The 16,945-nt window shown below is 33.9% G+C and overlaps 1 protein-coding gene across 4 annotated transcripts in view; it reads left to right on the forward strand.

Annotated features, from left to right (window-relative positions):
* Nucleotides 1-16,945, forward strand: part of SNTG1 (syntrophin gamma 1) — a 334,747-nt gene that overhangs the window by 273,376 nt on the left and 44,426 nt on the right. For all 4 annotated transcript variants that reach the window (XM_025147957.3, XM_004939849.5, XM_419197.7 and 1 more), the window contains 2 exons: nt 6,962-7,078; nt 11,131-11,202. In XM_025147957.3, the coding sequence (XP_025003725.1) occupies nt 6,962-7,078; nt 11,131-11,202 (189 nt within the window). The remainder of the gene's footprint in view (nt 1-6,961; nt 7,079-11,130; nt 11,203-16,945) is intronic.

Here is a 16,945-nt window from a genome sequence, read left to right on the forward strand (position 1 = left end):
TTTAAAAAGCAACATGAAGGGGTTGGATTGATACTGTTGCACCATTTTATCTCTGTGTATATATATATATATATATATATATGCATTACATATATATATATCCTGCTTTAAGTCTCTAAACATATTTGGATCTGATATTTGGCCACTGAAGACATTGGATATGTAAAATAAGTAAGTTAGTGAAAGGGATTCCTTAAATTTATAAAATTAATAGAAGACTGACTTCTTTTTTTGTGATTGAGAATTTATGACTTGCAACATAAGTAGCAAATACTAAATCTAGAAAGGACCATTTTTAATTCTAGAATAGATTTTTATCTAGAATAGATATTTGCATCATTTTCTTGCATTTTATTGTTGAACAGGACTTCTACCCACTATGCAAAGGGTTCATGAATGCAGGAAGACAAAAAGTATCTTCCAACTACTTTGCTTAAAAACAGATGCCTTCAGTAATCAGTATGTCCTGTTCCTCTCTACTGTCTTAAAACGTCCTGAAAAGCAGTAGCAAACACAGAAACAAGTCAAATCATTGTATTGACGAAAGGTATATAACACCTTTCCTTTAAAATTATAGTTAGTAATACTAGGTATGGGAAAAACAGTTTTCTTTAACCCCAACTTAAATCAAATATGGACTTAATACCTCTGGGTATCAGATACAAATTTGTTCTATATCTGGCCATTTTGGAATTTTTGTTGAAAGCTAAGGCTTGAATTAAAAACACTGTAAGAATTTATTGAAATGTCTCCCCTATTGCCTCAAGTCAATTTAAATTTTCCCAAGAATGACATTCATTTTGTAGATTAGAATGAAGGTGTTCAGTAAACCAATAGAGACATTACTCCTTAGGGAACTGTATCATCTAAATAAATTAATTGGAATCAATGAAGCATATACTTTAACTGTTGATCTCCTGTTGAAGAAGCACATTGGACTCAAAAAGCTTAAAGAAGATACTTCTAATTAAAGCGTATACCAAGAGAAGAGGTGAATACACATTTCGTTGTTTCTCAGTCACCTATTTTATTTCTATACAAATGACCTTCCTTTCCTCTCCTATCTTACCCTGTGAAAGTAAAATTATTTAATATCCTGAACTTCTAATAGTGGATAATAGAATTCTGTGGAGCATAGACAGTTATTTATCTTTCCCTTTCACTGCAATAATATTCCATGTTACCAACAATAAAGTTGCCACTTGAATTTTATAAAATAGTTGATGCATAGAATTGTGCAAAACAATCAACCATTTATGGATTACATGGAAATGAAAAAAGAACTTGGGTTACCATCACTGAAGATGTGGGAAAGACAACTGGCAAGAAAGCTGAATAGACAATGTAAAATAATTGTTAATTTGGAATGAAGAAGCATCCGTTAGAAAATCATGATTTAAGAATGTTTTGTGTTCTTTTAAACAATTGCATTCCCTGGTAAGAAGACAACATTTGATGAGCAATGCATAGCTGTTATGTGTTTAGCATGTAAGAGAACTTTGTATTTCAATTTTAAAATTTTGGGAAACAAAGCTTCCTCACTCCATCTTATTTTATGACACAGCAAGCAGTAATTGAATAGCTGTTTATATGCTATTCTCAGAAGCTAATGACTAAAACATTTATTTATTTATTTGTTATAAATCATTTTTCTTGTTGGAATTTCTCTCAGAGATGCAGTTTGGAACCAAAAATGTGCGTCTTTACTTACATAGAATCATAAGGAAAATTATGCATGTCTGGAGAGACAAATGGATCCTGAAGCAGCAAATAGGTAATGTTGCATCTGGGAACTTTCAGACAAGTTCCAGACAGGCATCTAGCTTCTCTAAAGTCTCTGGCCAGTGACTCTAGTGGCATATAAGTGGCTGAGTGTCCAGATGCACTCTGTCTAGCTGACATTTCCAGAGTACCCCTGAAGTCCAGCAGGATCAGAATACTGTGATATGCAATTTCTGGCTGTTTTATTTCAAGTATTTATTTCAAGTCAGAAGTCTTGCTGCTTTCCATGACTTTTTAACAACCCGACGTTTGTGGTACTTGCTTCATAGCTGCACTAGTCTCTCATTATTGCAACCTATTATTCCTACAGCCCTGCCCTAATGCCAGTAGATAAGATTGTATGGCAGCCTCTCCTACCTTTCCTGCTCAAGCTGGTCTGCTATTCAAAAACTATCCAAGACAATGGGAGAGGAGAGCATGCAAAAAAAGAGTCCAAACCCCTGAAAGTATGCAGAAAGATCCTGAAATAGAAATGAGCTGTCTGAGAGGAGAAAGTTTTGGCTAAGTGTTATTTACAAGACTCTATAAATTGTTTGATAGTTCCTGTCAGTAACTGCCCACTCTTCACAGGGCTTGAAATATTTCATAAAGATCTCTTCTGTAGCCACAGAAATGGCTGCCATGACTGATTTTTCACACTGTGCTTCCTGGGGCGATGGAGACTGCCTGTCACACTGCAGAGCTCTCTATGGATTCAGAGCCTCTGAGTCTGACACTGAAGTTAGAGCTTCATGTAGGATCAACACAGCTATCTTAATTTTGAAGAAGATGAAACCTTTATGGGGGATTTATTCTGGCATGTTATTCATAATGGTGGAACACTTTGCATTGGCAGAATGGAATAAAGAGAGTAGTGATGTTGCAAAAATGATTTTAATCAATACTCCTTAAAGGACTGAGTTTTTCAAAACAACATTCATGAAAATACTGAGATATGTCAGAAGTAAAGTAACATATTGACAGGTATCACCCTTTTGTAGAAAAATAATTAAGTGTAATGTGAGTTCAATAAATGCTGTGAACTTTACTGCTAATTCCCTGGCAGAGGCTATGGGCATATGGCCTGTGAATGATTCTTCAGCATACCCTAGGTTCACTTTAAACGTAAGGCAAATGAAAATAAGCTTTATTCTAATGCAGCAAAAGCATCAGATTAATGATAAAAATTAAGGCAAAAACATCAGATTAATGATAAAAGTTGAGGTATAAAGAGAAGCATGAAAACAGTAACATGCAGAATCTATTGAATATCATGTTCTTCATCTAATCATTCCCTAAGGTTTTTCTCAGCTCTAGGAGAAGGGATTTTAAAAGTAATTTCCCTCTACCTTCCTGTCTCAGAGTGATGCTGTGTTGTGGTTCTCTTTCTCAACCTAGTTGTACTTGGATACATTCTTTGCGAGTTGATATTTGAAGTAGTTGCAGATTGTTCTCACTTCTCTTACTTTCTGAGTAATTAATTTAGGAAGACTTCTATATAAGAGAGTATAAGAGTGCAGGTTATATATACTGGTATGCAGTGTCCTGTGTACCATGGAAGAGTATCATGGCACTGTTAGAAAAGTCATGCTGAAGTTGGATGCTACGAGCAGTAAGTTGTGACTGCCCTGAAACAGATCACAAGACAGATATGACTGCTTTGATACCAAAGACTCACTGAATCATAGACAAAGGTATGTTGGATGATTTATTGTACGTTATCTGGTCAAAACCTGTTCCAGGAAGGGTCGGCATAAATCATATTGGTCAGGACTTTGCCCACTCAAGTTCTGGATATTCTTAAAAATGAAGAGTTCATAACATCACTCAGAAGGAGAAATAATTCAAACTTTTCTGTATTTTTTAACTACTAAAAGACATCCAGGATGCTTTGATACACACTTTCTTTGCTATAATGCTACAAGGTAGACATATTTAATAAATGCATTTCTGTAGACTTTGCAAGATGTATACTACACAATGTGTCTTTCATTTGCAGAATTATTTCTCTTCATAAAAAAATGTTTTTTTTGTTTTTTTGTTTTTTTTCCCTGTTGTAGTTGAAAGTTCAAACTCTAAAAGAAAGGTCAAAGAAAAAAAAATAGTAGAAATTCACAGTTTATCTGTAGTGGAAGATAACAATTCTGGCACTGAGTTGGCAAATAATTTTCTAAAAAATAATATTAATGTAGTTTATATGACACAATGAAGCAACTCGTGCTTTAAATTATTTTTCATTAAATTATTTTTTATCTATAATAATGTGCTTTTTTAACCTGATAACAGTTGCGTATAAGGAATTTTGAAATTACCATACAGGAAAAAGTATACTAAAACCACCATATGAGTATAAATATGAGACCTCCATGGTAAAAAACTGTTAGTACATCTGTTCTAATCTCTGAATGGCCTCACATTAAAAATAGCATAAATTTTACATTTCGTTTTTAATAAATTTTACTTTACTTTATTTATTTCATTTTTATTTTACCATCCTTCCTAAAATATGATAAAGACTGGGGTAAAACTCTGGAGAAGTCTCTGAAACCAAAAAGGATTTTTGTTAAGGCTAATTAAGGCATTTTAGCAGTATTTTGAGTAGATATGAAATAGAGCAGCTTGTGGATTACTTTTTTTTTTTGGTTGGGATATCTATGTGAGGTAAAGAAGGACTGGGAGATTATGAATTTTTGATTGAAGAGAGCGTGCTGTTTCATTTTTGATATAAATACATCTTCTTTCAACTGTACGTGATTTAGCTCACAAACAGTAATAACTTACTAAATCTTTATTAATAAGCCAGCAGCCACTAAATTAACTGGTTTATATCACCATTTGATTTTGAAGAATGAGCTTCTGTATGTAAGTTAGAAACTGCCAGGACTGCAAAAAATAATAAAATAAAATAAAATAAAATAAAATTATTGGGTTTGTTTGTTTTTATTTTCTTACTTTTGTTGATAACGGTCAGCAGTTTATACAGAAACATTTCTATGATTAAAAAAATTACCCTAATTTTTAAATGTGTAAAATAGGCATTCTGTGCACTGTCTATTTCTGGTCCCACATACATCCTGTATCCACAGTAATAAGCATTTCTTTCCAGATGGAATCTTATCAAATTCAGCTTTCCATGTCAAATATCATATTCATCCAAAATGTTAGTGTATATATATAAATGAGCCGTTAGTTTGAAATGCTCTGATCCCTTTCCAAATGAATAGGTTGGTTTTTTTTTGTTTTTTTTTTGGGGGGGGGGGGGGGGGGTTATTAATAGTCAAAACTTTTTTAGAAGTCAAAATATGTGTTAGTAACATAAATGTTTTAAGAAAGCAGTCTCAATTTTACCCCATGAGTGAAAGCATTTCAACACTTTCTCAGCTTGATTATGTAAAAAGTACCACACTTTATCTAACATCATGTCTTCAGTGTACTTAGATAAACTGAGACCATTGTAGGAGCGTACAGTTAAAATAGTTATCAAGTCTTTGTGCATTTTTTTTCCTGTTTTCCAGAATCTAGCCAATATTATTTTAATCTACACGTATGAATACACTTGTGCATTCAAACAACTATGTAACTGTTCCTAATTACAGTCATACAGCTTTTGCTTAAGAGTTCTGCTGGATGTTTAAGAGTAAGTATTTAGTCTGACAGAGAAATGTGTTTTGTTAATAAAACCTTAGAGTATCAGATTGACTGAAAAATCAATCAAATTTCTTCTTGTGAACTACAGAAACAAGGGAGCAATATCAAAAGGAGCAATTGCGTTAAATTTCATGGCTGCTTTAGTATTAAGGCAATCATATGTGAAATATCAGGGCATCTGCACAGCATGCATGACTGTACCCTGTTATTCTGATGTAAGAGAAATAGAAAGTTAGATTAAGTGAGGAATGTGAAAAAGAAAACAACCTAAATGAACATAGATTGCTCACTGTGAAACAGCGATATGAAATCTCATCAGGCAGTATTATATATTACTACATCCAATTCTAATGAAACAAATCAGAGATGGCATAGAATTAATTAATTAAAAAGTATAGTTGTCTTAATGCTTAGAAATTAGAGATTATTCTCTTTCCATTACAGAGGAAAAATACATCATACTTCTGTGAGTAATAGTACAATTAATTTTACTATTATTTATAGCTTCTCTCAGTCACTAAGCTGCACAGATTCTTATCAAGTCAGAGGGATGGAGCTACGTATCTTTATTGCACTGAATAACATACAAAACAGGATAAATGAGGAGAGTATGAGTAACTATTGAACTGAACTAATTTAAAGCTTCTCTCACTGTACCTATTGGACTGTATTCTTGAGTATTTTTCATTCAGGAATGAGATACCATGTTCCAAGTGATACCAAATGAGATACCAATTTCAGATACCATGGCTTTTAAATTATTGCATGACAATATAGTGTTGAGTACTGCTTAATTCTTGAGTATTGAGGCATGGCTATATCTTCTTTTTGAACTTTATAAGTTTCTTTGATCACCAAATCAGAGGTAATTGAACAAATATTTATAAACTTGCCACGTGATCTGAAGGAAAAAAAAAAAACCCTAATCTTTAAAAACTTTACAGCATTCCTTTCTAAATCAGTAGTTTGAGATTGAAATGTTATTTCAATAAATTAGTATAGTTTTTTGTTTTGTTTTCTTTTGTTTTGTTTTCAGTTATGCAGTTATCTAGAAATGTTTATAGCTAATTTCTGAATATATACAAGTACAAAATGTGCTCCAGAATGTCTTTATTTTTTCCATATTGCAATAAGATCCCATGTATTTATCTATCTCTCTGTCTTGTATCTGAATACTTCTTGATTTTGCATTCCTGCCTTACACCTCACTTGCATTAAATTGTTCTCATGTGATTTGTCTGCAAGTATTCTTTTAGAGAGCTTTTAACGAGATAAAAGAAAAAAAAATAGACATCTGTTAGGTGTATGGCTTAGCTCTTTTGTTGTTGCTAGGGCAATAAATACATCTCTTATATTTTGGTTGTTGTAACAGTCTTTCTTCACGCATTCATGTGATTATAAGTGAACTGCCAATATATCACCTTGTGTCAGTGGTTCAAGGTTTGTAGTTCTGTAAGATTTGACAGACATCAGCTTACTTGCATTAAGTATTTGCAATTGATTTGAAGAAATTGCCTGAGGAATTTGTCAACACTATCGATTTTTTTGTCAGATAGTCTACATGGGCTGGACGGAAGAACGGGAACAAGACTCCCTTCAGGATCGAATGTATACACCAAAGTTTCTAGCACTGAGGGGATCTTCTCTGTATAAATTTATGGCACCTCCAGTAAGTATATTTCTCATGCTGGGCATAAATGTTATTAAATGAAGTGATTTCATGTAATATGTAGCAGGCTTTCACACTGAGATATCGCTCATTGAGTTAACGACATTGTAACTTAGAGCACTGAAAATTTCCAGAGAAATATATTATAAAAGTGGCAGAAAATAACTGTTCATCAGAATCCTGTGCAGCTAACAAGTACTTCTTTCCCCTCAGTCACCTGAACACTTAGAAAAATACAGGAGAGATCTATTTGTGCTAAAAGGGGGCTTTTTATTTCCCTTTGGCAAGCAAAACAAGCCTGAAGCAAGTTGGTTACGTTTAAACTGAACTGTCATTCTGAATGCAAACTGCTGGGATTTGGGGTAATACCAAAGCTTTTTGCATGCTGTGGAAATGGCATGGCTTGCAGAGCAATATCTTTATCTTTAGTTTTCACCCTGAATATAACTTCTATGCAGTTTGGGAGCACCAAAAGTAATGTAGGGAAGCAAATGAGGCAGTTCAGGTTGAATATTAGTTGGAATCTGACTGACAAGAAAGAGAAAAATTTTAGCTACTGTCTCATAATCAGCAGCTTAATTTCATGGTTTTGTGGTACATCTAAGCTGCAGGAAACACACATATCCTCTAGCTAATTTTTAAGCCAGTAGCTAAGGAGTCGGCAGCAGACCCATACAGGCAGCACTAAGTATTTAGTAGTTGTCCTGATTCAGGCTGTAGATCCTTCCTATTGGAGTTAGTTCAAATTTAGATGGCAAGTGTCCACACCATTCTTCATTCACAATTCTTATTTGTTTGTTTAGCAAAGAGTTTAAGAACATATTGAATACACTGAGAATAGAAGTAAGTATGAACTTAAGTGTGTTCAATGTTGGTAAGTCTTGTGGGTTCAGTAGTATATTAGTTTGACTCCCCCACTGTTAATAGTGGGAGTTTGGCTTTTGTTGGTAACATTTTTTTCAGGATTAGATTAAAATCTCAGATTATGCTGTCAGGCACCTTAATTTGGAAGAAGCCCTCCTGGCTTTCATACGTCTACCAGAGTATTTGCTACCCGTCAAGTATAGCTATCTCCTTTCTAGATACAATGCTGAATGCTCCTGTTCAGTTGAAAAGAAAAATATTTTTTTGTAAGCAGCGTGGAAGAAACTACAAATTTCTTTACTGAGAGTTTTTTGTTGTATTATTTCTATTTATATACAGTATCATTTTTATTATTAGTTTCCAGAAGTAATATGTTGCTTGTGGGTAAATGATTATGAGAAGCAAATATTTATAGTAGGGATGCAAACCACAGTGCTGTGAGCTAGGAGAATTCTGGCAAGCTGCTGCTTTATGAGGCAAGATTGATCTCAGAGTCTTTGTAGGGTCTTGTTTCACATGAGCTGCAAGCAAAACATTATTTAATTATTAAAAATAAAATCGACTCTGATTCTTATTCCAAAACAGAAAGACGGTTCAAATAGAAAAAAAAAAAAAATGTATTTCCATTGAGTAGGAGGGAAGAATAATAACAAACGAACTCTTTAAAAGACAAACTGAGGAAGAGTTTCTGTAGAGGCGCTTAAAACCATTTATATGATACTTGTACACTTAAATGCCCCGTAAAATTTTCTTCTCAAAGACTGCAGTAGGCCTCTTAGAAGGACTTTCTCTGTGCAAACTTTTACACGTACAATTGTTTGCTGTTCTGTGGGCATGTAAATTCATCTCTTCCATGGATTAAAAAAGATTAAGAATAAACTTTCAATGCTGCAGTTTTGGAGCTTCTAATTATGTAACTTGTAAATGTTGTTATAGGAAGAAAAATAATTTTAATTATATTTGTAGTGTAAGCTTCTTGGATTAAGCTGCTTCTGAACAGATCTGCCAACATTTTAACCAGAAAATTAAATGAAACTATTGTACTGTATAACTCCCGAGGGAGGCATGTGTTTAAATAGTATATATCAGCTGCCTCCCCCTGCTAATTTTTTTTTTAATCTGTTTGATCAATAGCACTTCTCCTCTACGTGCTCAGGTGCATGATCAGTTCTAACATATATTATTTGCATCTTAAGACTTAATTACCTTTCTGAGATTTCTTGGTACACTGGTGATCAGGACAGGCAACTTCTGAAGATTCTGTGAGAAATTTTATGAAGAAAGGGGAGCTCTCATATGTTTTCCCCAAATCATGGAGCTTATAATGAGCTTCTAAACAAAGCTTCAAGTAGCTGCGGCCTTCAGCAGGAACTGTAGTTACTTTTCATAATGGGGGAAGGCAAGATGGCTTCATAATCTTTGGCTGGTGCTTTGTGTTCAGTGGACCTGTAGCAAAACTCAGCTCCCCATTTCTCTGTTCCTTGTGAGAAATCATTTCATTTTCTGTCTAAATTAAAAATGGATGAGTTGTTTGGTGTTTTTTTTGTTGTTGTTGTTGTTTTGTTTTTTGTTTTTGTTAAGCTTGGTTTGGTGGTGGTGGTTTGTTGTTATTTTTGACAAAAACATTTTGCATTTTATTTTGTCACATCTCAAAATAGTTCTTAAAATTCATTGACAAAGATTGTAGACTTCCAATATTTCTTCACTTCCTCACTTTATATGAAACATTATTTATTGACTCATAGTATTTAGTCTCTTCCTTCCTTCTAAATCTGATTTAATACCCATACTTCAATAAGATGGTAAAAACTGAGTTTGAGGATGACAGCAAATAATTAAAATTCCAGAAGATGAGACAGTATTTTGAAATTTTAATTCTTGACTATGAAGATTTTCCTTGGAAGAGTTTCAATTCTAATAGTCTGTACCCCTAAAAATTAGTTAAGGACAGAATTTTATCATACAGCACCAGAATCACACTGATTAAGAAAATTCTACACCACAGCATCCAAGCCCATACATGCTTCTCAGCAATATTGGGTCTATTCATAGTTGTTTTCTCTTTATATAAAAAATAAATCGGTCTTGTGTAGTATCTTCCTTTTATGCTGTGGCTACTATTTGTTGATATTTTTCAAAGAGCTTTATATTCTTAAATTTTGAAAAACAGACCTCTTCCTCAACTCTTTTTTCTTGCCTAACTGTGTAATATCAGAACTATGATCCTTTGGAGCTGAGGCACTCTGCAATAATTCTTGTTGTTAAGGTTTTTTGTTTTTGTTTTTGTTTTCCATGTAGAGCATCAGTTTTTTGTTTTTTGTTTTGGTTGTTACTTTGTTTTGTATTCTGTCTTTTGAGACTGTGACTAATTCTCCTCTTCTTCTTACAGTTTCCTAGAAAAGTTATTTATAGTTTTCTGTTGACTTTTCCCTGATTGTATATATTTGTCTATCCCTTTTTGTCTTGTTTATGTATTAACTCTTACCTTCATATTGTTTTACTGAACTCTTCTTATCCATGTAGGCTATGTTTAAAATAATTGCATAATATAAATACTGTTAAAAGCAATTGCAAAAATTGTGAGATAATGTGGAGAAACAGACTATTATTCAAATCTCATTCAGATCGAATTTAAGAGCGGATTCACATTGGTAAGAAAAAAAAAAGTGTATATTTACTTTTATCCTTTCTTGTTAGATTTTTCACCTAGATTGCAAGTCACGTGTGATAAGTGTCTAGGACACTGCAAGGTTGGAAACTTCAGTTTTACGGTTCAGGGCCTCAGCAAACAATGTATGTATAACAAGAAATTCTGTTATAAAAACAGAAATGGGGAGAAACATGTTAGGGTTCTGTGAGAAGAGTTAAAGGGCTGTACCCTTTTGTGATCTCAATGCAACCCCCACCAGCATAGATAGGAGGCTCCCAGGGGAAACCTGTTCATTCAGCAGAGAGCAGCCTGCATAAAAAGCCACTGCAATTGCAAGGATGGAGACATCTTTTCAGCACTGGTCCCTGGTAGTTTGTGCTCTGAGGCAGTGCTTGCTTTCTGTGTGCATTATACTGGATGTAAAAGGTAGAAAGTTTTAGAGATTGATTTGTTTTTTTCTTTAATAAACTGAACTATTGAAATGAATAATAATAACTTGGTTTCTTTTCCTTTTTTTTTCTTTTTTCTATTTGTCAAGGTCACAACCTGGGATTGGACACGAGCTGAGAAAACATTTTCAGTCTATGAGATAATGTGCAAAATTTTCAAGGTACGATGAAAAAAGTATAAAATAAGTTACCAGTCAGACCAGTTGAGAAGCCAGAGGATTACGCTGGAACTAGAAATTCCATGTGACTGCCTTGTAGAAAGACATCAAATCTTGTCCCTGTGAATCGATATTATAAGTCCTGAAGTGATTAGATACAGATCCAAAATTTAAAAGAAATGTTTTCAAAAAGCATGACAAAATTGGAAATAAACTGATTTTTAACTGGGAAACCGTTTTATTTCTCCATAGAGCAGTGTGTGTTTTCTACTGAAAAAGTTTTATGGCTCTGCTTTACTGACACGGTCAATCAGTACAATATTTCTTTTTCTAATTGAAGAGTTAAAAGAAATACAGATCAGTTCTATTACTTTCTAATATATTGAAGCAACTCATAGTTGCAATGTAAGATTGCACTAAAGCAGACAACAGGGTCATTAAAATATGGAATACCATTCTAAAAACGTTTATCCTTTTTCTAATTGTTTCAGTTTACCCTAACTATAGGAAATGGGAGAGGTAATTAAATGTTTAGAAAGCTAAATCAATGAGTAGCAAATTGAATAGATCCATTACAGTACATTATTTTTTTCTGATTTTGTTCAGAATTAATACATACTTTCTTCTCTCTCTTTTTAAAACATTGAAAAACAATCTTCCAGATGTTCAGCATCTCTCGATCTAAAACATGAGGGAGAGGGAAGGAAAAAAGAGATGAAAAACTCTCTTTCCATTCATCTGAAGTGCTTTCCCATGTTGTTTTTTGTAGGTCAAATTTTTGTAAGAGATAATTTGGATTTTACTTTTCATCCAGGCAAAGTCTAATATCAAGAGGTATGAAAAAAACATATTTTAAAGAATTGTGCCCCTTTGGGAAGACCTTGTGCTGATATACATGGTATACTTTTTCTAGTTTTTGTAGGTCATGTAGGTGCACTCCATTCCTTTAGGAGGCAGATTACAGATGGAACGACTCAGTAAAATAAGGAAGCTTTTTACATCAGAGACTTCAAAAATAAGAAACCAAATTTTAAATTTAAGTAAGAAACCTCTGTTAGCAATCATAAATAGAAGAGGCAAAGGCGTTCTTATACCATTAGTTAGGACATGGGATGAGCGTTGTTAACTACCAAGTGTGTACAAACTTTGACTCTCTCAAGTAGGAATAAAATTAACAGAAGCAGCTATTCACTCTGTGAAATCATTGCACTCAGGAGGTAATGTGAACCACTGCTTACAGCACAGTCACTCTTAGTGAGATATGAAATATGTTGCTAGAGGCCTATGCTTTTTTTACTTTAATGGTAATCTCTGTTTACTTCAGGACTTCAGTATGGAAAACAATAAGCACCTAGCACCTTCTCCTAAGATTTAAGCCTGTAAGAGTGACAATAACTCCTTCTTGTGACTTTATCCGAAGATTTTATTATTCTGTTTGCACCTATGATATGTACTTTTTTCTAATTCGGAAGTCTTTCTTCTGTTCCTTCTTTCTACCATCTTACTTTGTTGGTACTCTTCTATTTCACTCTTAAGCCATTTTTCTTTTTTTCTCTTCTCCTTTATCCCATTCATATGTACTAATGTAGGGATTTTTTTTTTTTTTTTTTTCAACTGCGTAGCAGAAGTTTGTTACATAAAAGTAGGGCTTGACCAGAATGCAGGCCATAAACCTGTACAACCTGAATCATCACCTTCCTGGCACCAGAAAGTGTGCAAAGATGCTGTTCTTTCTTATCACTTAGTTCTTCAGACTGTCTATAGATCCTCCATTCTCAGTCTGTGTTAATACAGGATGATCTAGCATAGGGACAATTGCTGGTTAAGTAATATAGGAGTATTACTGATGTGTTTACCATGTTATTCATATTCAGTTATTATTTTATTGTCTGTAAGCATGATCACGTTCATAAAGTCTTGAAGTGTTTCAGTTTTGTTTTTGTTTTTACTGTAGAAAAAATCACTGCAGTGAAATTACAGCTTCTAACATCAGCATGTTAACATTCATCATCTTCTAGCTTTCTTCAGCAAATAATATAGGACTTATCCATTGTTTCACTAAATATTAAAGCAAGTAAAGCCAGGAAAAACAGCTTCCCATTACTATTACTACATTAGACCTCTATAGTGACTTACGTCTTTCTTCAGCTTTTCTGCCAGCATCATAAGTGTCCAGATGCATTTGTACAAGACACATTTTCTCCATGGATATTACCAAATCAGAAGCAACTTTAAAAAATTTAGATTGTTACTTTGTGATCACTTCCAAACCTCTTCTATTGTACCTCACATTCTATTTTTAATATAAATTTGTTTCCTTGGAGAATAATTTGGATGCTAAAATTGAAGGCTAAATTCACAGAGATTGATATGTAACATGATAACTTCAGAAGCCTGATGAAAAATCTGGAGAAAAGAAACCTGAACTCTTCTACTGCAGTGTTCCCTTTTCTACATTTACAGTTCTTCCATTAGAGCTACTGAGTTCATGTCATTCTTTTCAGAAATATTGGGAAGATAACATTGTTCTTCTCCTTCAATACAGATAATCATATGTCACTGGGCAGAGATTCATCCAGGAAGATATTCATTCAATTAGCAGTGGAATATTATCACTCAGTGTATCTTGAGTGGGTTTAGTTCCATATTCTTGTTTAAATTAAAATTGTTCAGGCTACTAATTTACTAGGAATAAATATCACAGAACATTCCCAAGTTGAGGGATACGATCACAACAATATTAAGAATAATATTGTTAACTATTTTTTGCATGATCACCATGGATTTTGGACCAAATATACCACCTAGCACTCACCCGCACAGTTCCTAGTTTACTAGTTTAGACTTCTCATCAGTGAAGGAGTGTTTCCTAATGAGCAGTTTTCATATGAATGTTCTTGCTGTGGTTTAACCTGGCAGAGAGCTTAGCACCGCACAACCTTTCATTCACTGCTTCCCCCTCCCAGTGGAAATGGGGAGAGAATCTGAAGAAAAAAATAGAACTCATAGGTTGAGATAAAAAGCTATTTGTTAGGATGGAAAAGGAAGAGAGAAATAGGAGTAATGGTAATTATATATATAAAAATATATATATAAATATATAAAAATATATATAGATGTGTATATACACATACATTTACAAATTAAGTGATTCACAATGCAATTTCTCACTACCCGCCAACTGATGCCTAGCCAGTGCTTGAGATTTTCAACATATGAATATAGTATAGCCCTTGCCAGTTGGCTATAGTGTCAACAAGCAGTCCCATACATACTTAATTTATTAGTACAGATGCTGTACTAATTCTAGCTAATACTAGCCATTCTGTGGCTAGTATTCACTTTAAGTGGAGGGACTTGAAAGTGGGCTTTGCTACCCTTCATATGAATTTACCATGGAGTGAGAGGTAATATTTTAGAATTAATGTTTCCACGGCATATTTCCTTCTGTATTGATCAGGCTGCTGAGCTTACTTAGAAGGTGAAAGATATATTGTTTGCATGAAAGACTGAGTGTGTTGGCTTGGCCAGAACCGCTGCAATGTCTCTATTTAGCCAGAAGGTAAGCAGGTCTTGGGTCATGTCTTCTTTGTGAAAGTAAATTAGTAAATGTTACTGTAGTGCTTACTAATTAAAATGTAAATTGCATTATCTGGCTTGCTTAGATTTGAATGAGACTTTCAGAAACTTTTTCCATTTTAGATCATTATAAACTAGCATGCAACTTTCACCAAGCATGCTAGTATTTTCTGTTGCTATACACTGGAAACTTCAATAAGTGTCTTTTGTGCAACAAGGACGGGACTAACTACTACACCTCTCAGTAAACATTTTGTTCCTTCTTCCAGTCCCTAATTCTGTCAAAAATTCTGATGAATACCACTAGAAGGATTTTGATTAAAGAAACTTTCTATCCTGAGTTATCCTTTTAAATGGTATTGTAGTTTTCATCAGTTAGAGAGATTTGAAGTTGCTCTCCATGGCAGAAGCACTGAAGTGGAGAATATGAACTGCCAGATCCTACTGAATGCACATTAATATTTCAGACTTTTAATATAAAAGAATACTACTTCTAGTGACAGTAAAATATTAAAACACTAAATAAGTATTAATGTCTACCAGCCAGCAAAGAACTTCACTGATTTAGTCATCAGAAAGGCAGTATGTATTAAATAAAACTCACAACCATGGCAAATGTTTTCTTCATACTTGCCTGCATGCGTATAGTGTTCTCCTTTCCATTAATTCCAGAGGCTTCTCATGAACTGTATGAAGCTAAGATGCCATTTTCAATTTCTATAATTCTCTCAACCTCAAGGCAGGATCTCCTGCACCACAATCAGAGATTAAGGTATTATGTGGTTTAAAACTTGTGGATTCATATTTATTAAAGTCCTTATGGTAAATCTTTGTTTTGTTGTCACTGTAATGTTTTTTTGTTTTGTTTTGTTTTGTTTTTTGGTCACATTACAAGGAAAAAAAGAGGAGACTTAACCTAAGCACAGCAATAAGTTGTTATTGTTAATCTGATTAGAACCTTCTAAATAATAAAAGAAAAGAAAGAGAAGGAAGATTTTAAAAAACACTATTTTGACTTTCCAAAACAGTTAATAATAATTTCTGATAACCTAATTCAATATTTGAAATCTAGATAGATAGTGAAAAAGCAAAATAAAATAACATGAAGTAAAATAAATCACATTCGAATACTAGAATACTAATATGGTACAATCCACAGTAGTGGATAATAAAGAAGATTCTATGAAAAGACTTCAAAGTACCTAGTAAAAATATAAATAAGTGTAAAACTTTTCACAGTCACTATTTGGGGGGTGAAATTTTAATGTGAAATGGCAATTATTAAAACAGGTTGAGTACAATAATCACATTTTAATTATATTGCATTAAATTATTCATTATGCTTCAATAGTGGTAATATAGCAGTGGGCTGCACTTGACAGGAAAGGAGCGTTATTGAAGATACAGATAATTTAGATCTGGTGGAAAGATTCATAAATTGATAGGCATAAAAATTAATTTATTAAAAATACAATACATTTTTTATTATGGGTTCAAGTACCTTAAGAGGGAGAATAGAGAGCTGGAAGATTCTGGAAGAATTGTTTCACCCAGTGCTCTATGGTGACAGGTAAAGCCCCATTATTTGTCATTTAATTCCAATTTTAGGATTGACCAAGACTTCTAAAATTAAAACCAGAAATCACTCATATCATTAGCTTTAGAAATAGGCAGATGGCATTGATTTGTTCTGTAACTCAAAGCTTGTTGAATTGAATCTGTCTTTTGGTAACTCCTACATTTTTGAACTGTGTGTGTCTTTTGAGTATGCTTGCATGTGCGTGTATGTGTAAATGTGAATATATGTAGGTGGTTCCAAAAATAGTGCTTCCTTGCAAATTGTATGAGTTTCAATAGAGCTGCATGTCAAGTCCTGAATTTTGGTCACAGCAACCCCAGGCAACCCTACAGGCTTGGGGAGGAGTGGCTGGAAAGCTGCCTGAAGGAAAAGGACCTTGGTATACTGATGGACAGTCAGCAGAATATGAGCCAGCAGTGTGCCCAGGTGGCCAAGAAGGCCAATGGCATCCTGGCTTGTATCAGGAATGGTGTGGTGAGCAGGAGTAGGGAAGTAATCGTGCCCCTGTACTTGACACTGGTGAGGCTTCACCTCAAGTACTGTGTTCAGTTTTGGGCACCTCAGTACAGAAAGGACATGGAGGTGCTG

The sequence above is a fragment of the Gallus gallus genome, chromosome 2 (assembly GCF_016699485.2).
Source record: "Gallus gallus isolate bGalGal1 chromosome 2, bGalGal1.mat.broiler.GRCg7b, whole genome shotgun sequence".
Taxonomy (NCBI): Eukaryota; Metazoa; Chordata; class Aves; order Galliformes; family Phasianidae; genus Gallus; species Gallus gallus.